The sequence below is a fragment of the Oncorhynchus mykiss genome, chromosome 15 (assembly GCF_057628025.1).
Source record: "Oncorhynchus mykiss isolate SJ-2025 chromosome 15, ASM5762802v1, whole genome shotgun sequence".
Classification (NCBI taxonomy): Eukaryota; Metazoa; Chordata; class Actinopteri; order Salmoniformes; family Salmonidae; genus Oncorhynchus; species Oncorhynchus mykiss.
In genome coordinates, this window is record NC_143036.1 from 72,829,311 (window position 1) to 72,841,474 (window position 12,164).

Sequence of the window (12,164 nt, forward strand, 5' to 3'; positions counted from 1 at the left end):
GATTCCAACTGTCAGGTAGCTGGTTCTGTACCTCTGTGTCATCAGCTTCTAGTGATTCCAACTGTCAGCTAACGTCACACTCATAGAGCTCAGCTAGGCTAACTCATCCTGCATAGATATGCTCTGAGGTCAACCTCTCCCACTCTCTCTCTCTCTCCTCCCTTTCTCTCTGTTATTCTGTCTAAACCTCTCTCTCTCTCCTCCCTCTCTCTTTTATTCTGTCTAAACCCCTCTCTCTCCTCCCTCTCTCTGTTATTCCGTCTAAACCTCTCTCTCTCTCCTCCCTCTCTCTCTGTTATTCTGTCTAAACCTCTCTCTCTCTCCTCCCTTTCTCTCTCTGTTATTCTGCCGCAAACTCTCTCCCCTTCTCGCTTTCTCTCCATCTCTCCCCTTCTCCCTTTCTCTTCCTCCTCCCGTCTCTCACTGTCTCTACAGGGTATAATGCAGGATGTTCAGCTGGTCGTCATGCCTCAAGGCTACATCTCCCAATGTCCAGACCTCAACCGCAGTAAGAGAACAGTTACATTTAGTACCTATAAAAGTCTGAAACCTCTTATGTTAACATGCTGACATGTACATTATTGTACAGCCACTATAAAAGTCTGAAACCTCTTATGTTAACATGCTGACATGTACATTATTGTAAACCCTCTATAAAAGTCTGGAAACTCTGCATCTAAAATGAGATGCCCACAAAGGCAACATCAGCTACACATGCATTTACAGTATAGCTCTAATATGCTTGCCAGTACAGTTACATGGACATTGACAATGGAACTATCATGCCAACATTACATTACCATGACTTACCTGTGTTTCAGCTTGCCCCACCTGCAATGACTTCCATGGGCTGGTGCAGAAGATCATGGAGCTGCAGGATGTCTTAGCCAAGACCTCCAGCAAGGTACTATAGCATAAGACAATGGGTGCCTCAGTCGTCTACAGTGGTTTCCTCTCCTTGTCTTCTTTCCATCTGCATTGATTTGAAGGGAGAGGAGAGGAGGCCACTTGTAGACGATTGAGATCCACCCTACTGTTGTGTCTCTCTGGTCGACATGCTAGCTTTTCTTACAACTCCTACTTTGTGTAATGTACGGTACATTAGTGTAGAGTAATGGTGTAGCTGTGGACAGCTGCTCAGCCGTGTACACCACCGCCTGATGTTCTGTCAGTGTTCAAGGCATAAGTGTATGAATTATTCACACAGACGGTAAGTGAGGGAACATCCATTTACTGTTCTTTACTACAGCACATCTCTGTCACCATGTGGTTTACTGGGCTCTGGTTCCCTTGTCCTGCAACACTGGGTTGTTGAATAAATAATGAGTTAAAAAGTAGACTGTAACAACGGACTATTGACCCCAAAAAACACACACACACACACACACACACACACACACACACACACACACACACACACACACACACACACACACACACACACACACACACACACACACACACATACACACACACACACACTAACTCTGTATCTGTGTTTTGGTGTGTGTGCAGCTGTCTCGTGCGGAGGAGAAGATGCAGGGTTTGGATGGCTGTTACTGTGAGAGGAGCTGCAGTATGAATGGAGAGCTGTACAGGGAGGAAGAGAGATGGACAGACGGATGCAGGAACTGTTCCTGCTATGTAAGAATTTTTTATTATTATTATCATCATTATTTTTTTACCTTTATTTAACTAGTCAAGACAGTTAACAACAAATTCTTATTTACAATGACGGCCTACTATAACATACTATAACAGCTTATAACAAACAGGCTATAACACATTATAAGAGACTATTTCAGACTATAACAGACTCTAACAGACTATAACAGACTATAACAGACTATAACAGACTATAACAGACTATAACAGACTATAACAGACTATAACAGGCTATAACAGACTATAACAGGCTATAACAGACTATAACAGGCTATAACAGACTATAACAGGCTGTAACAGACTATAACAGGCTATAACAGACTATAACAGGCTGTAACAGACTATAACAGACTATAACAGGTTATAACACACTATAACAGGCTGTAACAGACTATAACAGACTATACCAGACTGTAACAGGCTATAACAGACTACAACAGACTATAACAGACTCTCACAGGTTATAACAAACTACGACAGGCTATATCAGACTATAACACATCTACATAAGGCTATAAGCTAGGACTCTGTTATATAGGGCTTAAAGGGACAGTTCACTTTATCATCTCTGTGGTTTAAAGGGACAGTTCACACTATAGTCAGTGTAAGCTTAAATGGACAGATCAATCTATAATCACTGTGGGTTTAAAGGTGACAGTCCAATCTATAATCACTGTGGGTTTAAAGGTGACAGTCCAATCTATAATCACTGTGGGTTTAAAGGTGACAGTCCAATCTATAATCACTGTGGGTTTAAAGGTGACAGTCCAATCTATAATCACTGTGGGTTTAAAGGTGACAGTCCAATCTATAATCACTGTGGGTTTAAAGGTGACAGTCCAATCTATAATCACTGTGGGTTTAAAGGTGACAGTCCAATCTATAATCACTATCGGTTTAAAGGTGACAGTCCAATCTATAATCACTGTGTGTTTAAAGGTGACAGTCCAATCTATAATCACTGTGGACTTAAAGGTGACAGTCCAATCTATAATCACTGTGGGTTTAAAGGTGACAGTCCAATCTATAATCACTGTGGGTTTAAAGGTGACAGTCCAATCTATAATCACTGTGTGTTTAAAGGTGACAGTCCAATCTATAATCACTGTGGACTTAAAGGTGACAGTCCAATCTATAATCACTGTGGGTTTAAAGGTGACAGTCCAATCTATAATCACTATCGGTTTAAAGGTGACAGTCCAATCTATAATCACTGTGGGTTTAAAGGTGACAGTCCAATCTATAATCACTGTGGACTTAAAGGTGACAGTCCAATCTATAATCACTGTGTGTTTAAAGGTGACAGTCCAATCTATAATCACTGTGGGTTTAAAGGTGACAGTCCAATCTATAATCACTGTGGGTTTAAAGGTGACAGTCCAATCTATAATCACTGTGGGTTTAAAGGGATAGATCACTACATGATCACAGTTATCCGGGACTTAAAGGGATGGTTCACTTCATGATCACAGTTATCCGGGACTTAAAGGGATGGTTCACTTCATGATCACAGTTATCCGGGACTTAAAGGGATAGTTCACTTCATGATCACAGTTATCCGGGACTTAAAGGGACGGCACTGAATGGAAATCCATAACCTGTGTCTGAAAAATCTATAGTGCATCAACTCTATGTGATTCTCCTGATCCCAGAGATCAAGACATAGAGTCTGTTCCTGAGTTCATAATAATACAGAAATGTCCTCTCACTGTCAACTGAGTTTATTTTCAGCAAACTTAACATGTGTAAATATTTGTATGAACATAACAAAAATGGAATAATGTGTCCCTGAACGAAGGGGGGGGGGGGGGGGGGGGGGGTTGTCAAAATCAAAAGGATGAGGATGAGGGAGGAGCCTATTGCGGACAGTCTGAGCACTGATGGAGGGATTGTGCGTTCCTGGTGTAACTTGTGCAGTTGTTGTTGCCATCCTGTACCTGTCCCACAGGTGTGATGTTCGGATGTACCGATCCTGTGGAGGTGTTGTGACATGCGGTCTGCCACTGCGGTCTGCCACTGCGATCTGCCAGTGCGGTCTGCCACTACGATCAGCTGTCCGTCCTGTCTCCCTGTAGCGCTGTCTTTGGCGTCTCACAGTGCGGACATTGCAATGTATTGCCCTGGCCACATCTGCAGTCCTCATGTCTCCTTGCAGCATGCCTAAGGCACGTTCACGTGGATGAGCAGGGACCCTGGGCATCTTTCTTTTGGGGTTTTTCAGAGTCAGTAGAAAGGCCTCTATAGCGCCCTAAGTTTTCATAACTGTGACCTTAATTGCCCACCGTCTGTAAGCTGTTAGTGTCTTAACGACCGTTCCACAGGTGCATGTTCATTAATTGTTTATGGTTCATTGAACAAGCATGGGAAACAGAGTTTAACCCCTTTACAATGAAGAACTGTGAAGTTATTTGGATTTTTACGAATTATCTTGAAAGACAGGGGACTGATAAAGGGACATTTATTTTCTTGCTGAGTTTAGATTGTCATACTAATAACATCTGTTTTGTCTCATTCCTTTAGAATGGTACAGTCCAGGTTGAAGATCATAGATCTTCATACTAATAACGTCTGTTTTGTCTCATTCCTTTAGAATGGTACAGTCCAGGTTGGAGATCATAGATCTTCATACTAATAACGTCTGATTTGTCTCATTCCTTTACAATGGTACAATCCAGGTTGGAGATCATAGATCTTCATACTAATAACGTCTGATTTGTCTCATTCCTTTACAATGGTACAGTCCAGGTTGAAGATCATAGATATTTATACTAATAACGTATGTTTTGTCTCATTCCTTTAGAATGGTACAGTCCAGTGTGAGACCATCTCGTGCCCCCCTCCCCAGTGTCCCCCTGACTCCGCCCCTGCCTATGTGCCAGGCACGTGCTGCAAAGAGTGTCAGCGTGAGTAACAACACCTACCATGCCATGTTCTTCTCACATCTGCACAACACAGTCCTCTCCTGTTCTTTCTCTAACACTTTCTCTCTACACCACCTCTCTGTCTCTCTCTCCTCTCTACACCACCTCTTTGTCTCTCTCTCCTCTCTACACCACTTCTCTGTCTCTCTCTCCTCTCTACACCACTTCTCTGTCTCTCTCTCTCCTCTCTACACCACCTCTGTCTCTCTCTCCTCTCTACACCACTTCTCTGTCTCTCTCTCTCCTCTCTACACCCCTTCTCTGTCTCTCTCTCCTCTCTACACCACTTCTCCGTCTCTCTCTCCTCTCTACACCACCTCTCTGTCTCTCTCTCCTCTCTACACCACTTCTCTGTCTCTCTCTCCTCTCTACACCTCTTCTCTGTCTCTCTCTCCTCTCTATACCACTTCTCTGTCTCTCACTCCTCTCTACACCACCTCGCTGTCTCTCTCTCCTCTCTACACCACTTCTCTGTCTCTCTCTCTCCTCTCTACACCACTTCTCTGTCTCTCTCTCCTCTCTATACCACTTCTCTGTCTCTCTCTCCTCTCTACACCACTTCTCTGTCTCTCTCTCCTCTATACACCAATTATTTGTCTCTCTCTCCTCTCTATACCACTTCTCTGTCTCTCTCTCTCCTCTCTACACCACTTCTCTGTCTCTCTCTCTCCTCTCTACACCACTTCTCTGTCTCTCGCTCTCCTCTCTACACCACTTCTCTGTCTCTCACTCCTCTCTACACCAATTCTCTGTCTCTCTCTCCTCTCTACACCAATTCTCTGTCTCTCTCCTCTCTACACCAATTGTTTGTCTCTCTCTCCTCTCTACACCACTTCTCTGTCTCTCTCTCTCCTCTCTACACCACTTCTGTCTTTCACCTCTCTACCCCACTTCTCTGTCGCTCTCTCTCCTCTCTACCCCACTTCTCTGTCTCTCTGTCTCCTCTCTTCCCCACTTCTCTGTCTCTCTCTCTTCTCTACACCACTTCTCTGTCTCTCTCTCCTCTCTACACCACTTCCCTGTCTCTCTGTCTCCTCTCTTTCCCACTTCTCTGTCTCTCTCTCCTCTCTACACCACTTCTATGTCTCTCTTTCCTCTCTTTCCTCTCTACACCACTTCTCTGTCTCTCTCTCCTCTCTACACCACTTCTATGTCTCTCTCTCCTCTCTACACCACTTCTCTGTCTCTCTCTCCTCTCTACACCACTTCTTTGTCTCTCTCTCCTCTCTACACCACTTCTATGTCTCTCTGTCTCCTCTCTACACAACTTCTCTGTCTCTCTCTCCTCTCTACACCACTTCTCTGTCTCTCTCTCTCCTCTCTACACCACCTCTGTCTCTCTCTCCTCTCTACACCACTTCTCTCTCTCTCTCTCTCCTCTCTACACCACTTCTCTGTCTCTCTCTCCTCTCTACACCACTTCTCCGTCTCTCTCTCCTCTCTACACCACCTCTCTGTCTCTCTCTCCTCTCTACACCACTTCTCTGTCTCTCTCTCCTCTCTACACCTCTTCTCTGTCTCTCTCTCCTCTCTATACCACTTCTCTGTCTCTCACTCCTCTCTACACCACCTCGCTGTCTCTCTCTCCTCTCTACACCACTTCTCTGTCTCTCTCTCTCCTCTCTACACCACTTCTCTGTCTCTCTCTCCTCTCTATACCACTTCTCTGTCTCTCTCTCCTCTCTACACCACTTCTCTGTCTCTCTCTCCTCTATACACCAATTATTTGTCTCTCTCTCCTCTCTATACCACTTCTCTGTCTCTCTCTCTCCTCTCTACACCACTTCTCTGTCTCTCTCTCTCCTCTCTACACCACTTCTCTGTCTCTCTCTCTCCTCTCTACACCACTTCTCTGTCTCTCACTCCTCTCTACACCACTTCTCTGTCTCTCTCTCCTCTCTACACCAATTCTCTGTCTCTCTCTCCTCTCTACACCAATTGTTTGTCTCTCTCTCCTCTCTACACCACTTCTCTGTCTCTCTCTCTCCTCTCTACACCACTTCTGTCTTTCACCTCTCTACACCACTTCTCTGTCGCTCTCTCTCCTCTCTACCCCACTTCTCTGTCTCTCTGTCTCCTCTCTTCCCCACTTCTCTGTCTCTCTCTCTTCTCTACACCACTTCTCTGTCTCTCTGTCCTCTCTACACCACTTCCCTGTCTCTCTGTCTCCTCTCTTTCCCACTTCTCTGTCTCTCTCTCCTCTCTACACCACTTCTCTGTCTCTCTTTCCTCTCTTTCCTCTCTACACCACTTCTCTGTCTCTCTCTCCTCTCTACACCACTTCTATGTCTCTCTCTCCTCTCTACACCACTTCTCTGTCTCTCTCTCCTCTCTACACCACTTCTTTGTCTCTCTCTCCTCTCTACACCACTTCTATGTCTCTCTGTCTCCTCTCTACACAACTTATCTGTCTCTCTCTCCTCTCTACACCACTTCTATGTCTCTCTCTCCTCTCTACACCACTTCTCTGTCTCTCTCTCCTCTCTACACCACTTATATGTCTCTCTGTCTCCTCTCTTCCCCACTTCTCTGTCTCTCTCTCCTCTCTACACCACTTCTCTGTCTCTCTTTCCTCTCTTTCCTCTCTACACCACTTCTCTGTCTCTCTCTCCTCTCTACACCACTTCTATGTCTCTCTCTCCTCTCTACACCACCTCTCTATCTCTCTCTCCTCTCTACCCCACTTCTTTGTCTCTCTCTTTATCCTCTCTTCATAACGAACAGCTCACACGACCACGCTGCCCCCTGAAATCGCATCTTTTTTCTTCATTTCTCTCAATTCAATTCAATTCAAGGGGCGTTATTGTCATGGGAAACATATGTTAACATTGCCAAAGCAAGTGAGGTAGATAATATACAATAGTAAAATAAACAATAAAAATGAACAGTAAACCTTCCACTCACAGAAGTTCCAAAATAATCTCTCTCTCTTTGCCTCTCTCTCTCTTTGTCTCTCTCTCTCTTTGTATCTCTCTCTCTTTGTCTCTCTCTCTCTTTTTGTCTCTCTCTCTCTGTTTCTCTCTCTCTTTGTCTCTCTCTCTCTTTGTCTCTCTCTCTCATTGTCTCTCTCTCTCTTTGTCTGTCTCTCTCTTTGTTTCTCTCTCTCTCTTTGTTTCTCTCTCTCTTTGTCTCTCTCTCTCTTTGTCTGTCTCTCTCTTTGTTTCTCTCTCTCTCTTTGTTTCTCTCTCTCTTTGTCTCTCTCTCTCTTTGTCTCTCTCTCTCTCATTGTCTCTCTCTCTCTCTTTGTCTGTCTCTCTCTTTATTTCTCTCTCTCTTTGTTTCTCTCTCTCTTTGTCTCTCTCTCTCTTTGTTTCTCTCTCTCTTTGTCTCTCTCTCTCTTTGTCTCTCTCTCTCTCATTATCTCTCTCTCTCTTTGTCTGTCTCTCTCTTTATTTCTCTCTCTTTGTTTCTCTCTCTCTTTGTCTCTCTCTCTCTTTGTTTCTCTCTCTCATTGTCTCTCTCTCTCTTTGTCTGTCTCTCTCTTTATTTCTCTCTCTCTTTGTCTCTCTCTCTCTTTGTCTGTCTCTCTCTTTGTTTCTCTCTCTCTTTGTTTCTCTCTCTCTTTGTCTCTCTCTCTCTCTTTGTTTCTCTCTCTTTGTCTCTCTCTCTCTTTGTCTCTCTCTTTCATTGTCTCTCTCTCTCTTTGTCTGTCTCTCTTTGTTTCTCTCTCTCTTTGTTTCTCTCTATCTTTGTCTCTCTCTCTCTTTGTTTCTCTCTCTCTTTGTATCTCTCTCTCTCTTTGTATCTCTCTCTCTTTGTTTCTCTCTCTCTTTGTATCTCTCTCTCTCTCTCTCGCCCTCGCTCTCTCTCATTCTCGCCCTCTCTCTCTATCTATCTCTCCCTTTCTCTCTCTCCATTCTGTTCCCTCTTTCTCTATCTCACGCTCTGTCATTCCTCCCCATCCCTCAGCCCACAGTGTGAAGCACACAATCATAAAGACTTGTCTTAATAACTGACCACATCTCCGTGTTGCTAGGATACTCCCGCCACGTACACAGCTCTCAATGCCTTCACATATACATCAATAATTCAAGGCCAGTCTTTAAAGCCTGCTGCTATCTGGAGCCAGTGTTAATATGAAAGCCATTTAAGTAATGACTTAAACTGTGTATAACACGCTACTGTACCTTGCTCAAAATGTTAAAAGGGACTAGGAATAACTAAAAACTGTGTGTGTGCACGTGTGCATTTGTGTGTGTGTGTCCATAGCTGTGTGTCTGTTCAGAGGAAGGGTGTACGTGGAAGGGGACTTGAAGAGTGTGAGGGATTCATCTGGAAACTGTTTACTGTTTGAGTGTCAGGTAAGTCCAATACACTCCACATGTCTACATACTCTTAGCTTGCATTGACTACAGAACACACCTGCACTCAACACACCATGATAATCCCTATAGAGACAACACACCATGATAATCCCTATAGAGACAACACACCATGATAATCCCTATAGAGACAACACACCATGATAATCCCTATAGAGACAACACACCATGATAATCCCTATAAAGACAACACACAATGATAATCCCTATAGAGACAACACACCATGATAATCCGTATAGAGACAACACACCATGATAATCCCTATAGAGACAACACACCATGATAATCCCTATAGAGACAACACACCATGATAATCCCTATAGAGACAACACACCATGATAATCCCTATAGAGACAACACACCATGATAATCCCTATAGAGACAACACACCATGATAATCCCTATAGAGACCAAACACCATGATAATCCCTATAGAGACAACACACCATGATAATCCCTATAGAGACAACACACCATGATAATCCCTATAGAGACAACACACCATGATAATCCCTATAGAGACAACACACCATGATAATCCCTATAGAGACAACACACCATGATAATCCCTATAGAGACCAAACACCATGATAATCCCTATAGAGACAACACACCATGATAATCCCTATAGAGACCAAACACCATGATAATTCCTATAGAGACAACACACTCCCTCTGATCCAGCCTGGTCTGGGCGCGTTTCATGTTGAAATATATATCATCCATATTAGTATCTGGAGGTGGATGGCCTCATGTACTAATGCATCAGATCAGCCTTTACAGTACCTCTCAAACCAACAGCTTGAATATAGACACGTCTCACAGAACAGCTTGACTATAGACAAGTCTCACAGAACAGCTTGACTATAGACACGTCTCACAGAACAGCTTGACTATAGACACGTCTCACAGAACAGCTTGACTATAGAGACGTCTCACAGAACAGTTAATTTCAGACACGTCTCACAGAACAGCTTGACTATAGACATGTCTCACAGAACAGCTTGAATATAGACACGTCTCACAGAACAGCTTGACTATAGACACGTCTCATAGAACAGCTTGACTATAGACACGTCTCACAGAACAGCTTGACTATAGACACGTCTCACAGAACAGCTTGAATATAGACACGTCTCACAGAACAGCTTGACTATAGACACGTCTCACAGAACAGCTTGACTATAGACACGTCTCACAGAACAGCTTGACTATAGACACGTCTCACAGATTAGCTTGAATATAGACACGTCTCACAGAACAGCTTGACTTTAGACACGTCTCACAGAACAGCTTGACTTTAGACACGTCTCACAGGACAGAACAGCTTGACTATAGACACGTCTCACAGAACAGCTTGACTATAGACACGTCTCACAGAACAGCTTGACTATAGACACGTCTCACAGAACAGTTAATTTCAGACACGTCTCACAGAACAGCTTGACTATAGACACGTCTCACAGAACAGCTTGACTATAGACACATCTCACAGGACAGAACAGCTTGACTATAGACACGTCTCACAGAACAGATAGAGAGCTTGACTATAGACACGTCTCACAGAACAGCTTGACTATAGACACGTCTCACAGAACAACTTGAATATAGACACATCTCACAGAACAGCTTGACTATAGACACGTCTCACAGGACAGAACAGCTTGACTGTAGACACGTCTCAAAGAACAGCTTGAATATAGACAAGTCTCACAAAACAGCTTGAATATAGACACGTCTCACAGGACAGAACAGCGTGACTATAGACACGTCTCACAGGACAGAACAGCTTGACTATAGACACGTCTCACAGAACAGCTTGACTATAGACACGTCTCACAGAACAGCTTGACTATAGACACGTCTCACAGAACAGCTTGACTATAGACACGTCTCACAGAACAGCTTGACTGTAGACACGTCTCACAGAACAGCTTGACTGTAGACACGTCTCACAGAACAGCGTGACTATAGACACGTCTCACAGGACAGAACAGCTTGACTATAGACACGTCTCACAGAACAGCTTGACTGTAGACACGTCTCACAGAACAGCTTGACTAAAGACACGTCTCACAGGACAGCTTGACTATAGACACGTCTCACAGAACAGCTTGACTATAGACACGTCTCACAGAACAGCTTGACTATAGACACGTCTCACAGAACAGCTTGACTATAGACAGGTTGAAAAGCAGCAAACACCAGGGATGTATTTATTTTATGAAACTAAAGCTTTCATGGCTGTCAAATAGATAAATAAACCAAATAAATACAGTGCCTTGCGAAAGTATTCGGCCCCCTTGAACCTTGCGACCTTTTGCCACATTTCAGGCTTCAAACATAAAGATATAAAACTGTATTATTTTGTGAAGAATCAACAACATGTGGGACACAATCATGAAGTGGAACGACATTTATTGGATATTTCTAACTTTTTTAACAAATCAAAAACTGAAAAATTGGGCGTGCAAAATTATTCAGCCCCCTTAAGTTAATACTTTGTAGCGCCACCTTTTGCTGCGATTACAGCTGTAAGTCGCTTGGGGTATGTCTCTATCAGTTTTGCACATCGAGAGACTGACATTTTTTCCCATTCCTTCTTGCAAAACAGCTCGAGCTCAGTGAGGTTGGATGGAGAGCATTTGTGAACAGCAGTTTTCAGTTCTTTCCACAGATTCTCGATTGGATTCAGGTCTGGACTTTGACTTGGCCATTCTAACACCTGGATATGTTTATTTTTGAACCATTCCATTGTAGATTTTGCTTTATGTTTTGGATCATTGTCTTGTTGGAAGACAAATCTCCGTCCCAGTCTCAGGTCTTTTGCAGACTCCATCAGGTTTTCTTCCAGAATGGTCCTGTATTTGGCTCCATCCATCTTCCCATCAATTTTAACCATCTTCCCTGTCCCTGCTGAAGAAAAGCAGGCCCAAACCATGATGCTGCCACCACCATGTTTGACAGTGGGGATGGTGTGTTCAGGGTGATGAGCTGTGTTGCTTTTACGCCAAACATAACGTTTTGCATTGTTGCCAAAAAGGTTTCATCTGACCAGAGCACCTTCTTCCACATGTTTGGTGTGTCTCCCAGGTGGCTTGTGGCAAACTTTAAACGACACTTTTTATGGATATCTTTAAGAAATGTCTTTCTTCTTGCCACTCTTCCATAAAGGCCAGATTTGTGCAATATACGACTGATTGTTGTCCTATGGACAGAGTCTCCCACCTCAGCTGTAGATCTCTGCAGTTCATC

General features: G+C 43.6%; 1 protein-coding gene across 1 annotated transcript in view; it reads left to right on the forward strand.

Moving 5' to 3' along the window:
- Positions 1-12,164, forward strand: part of LOC110490712 (protein kinase C-binding protein NELL2) — a 107,818-nt gene that overhangs the window by 31,047 nt on the left and 64,607 nt on the right. Inside the window, 5 exon segments of the mRNA XM_090201117.1 lie at positions 436-508; positions 822-904; positions 1,516-1,644; positions 4,466-4,568; positions 8,796-8,887. Coding sequence (XP_090057243.1) covers positions 436-508; positions 822-904; positions 1,516-1,644; positions 4,466-4,568; positions 8,796-8,887 — 480 coding nt within the window.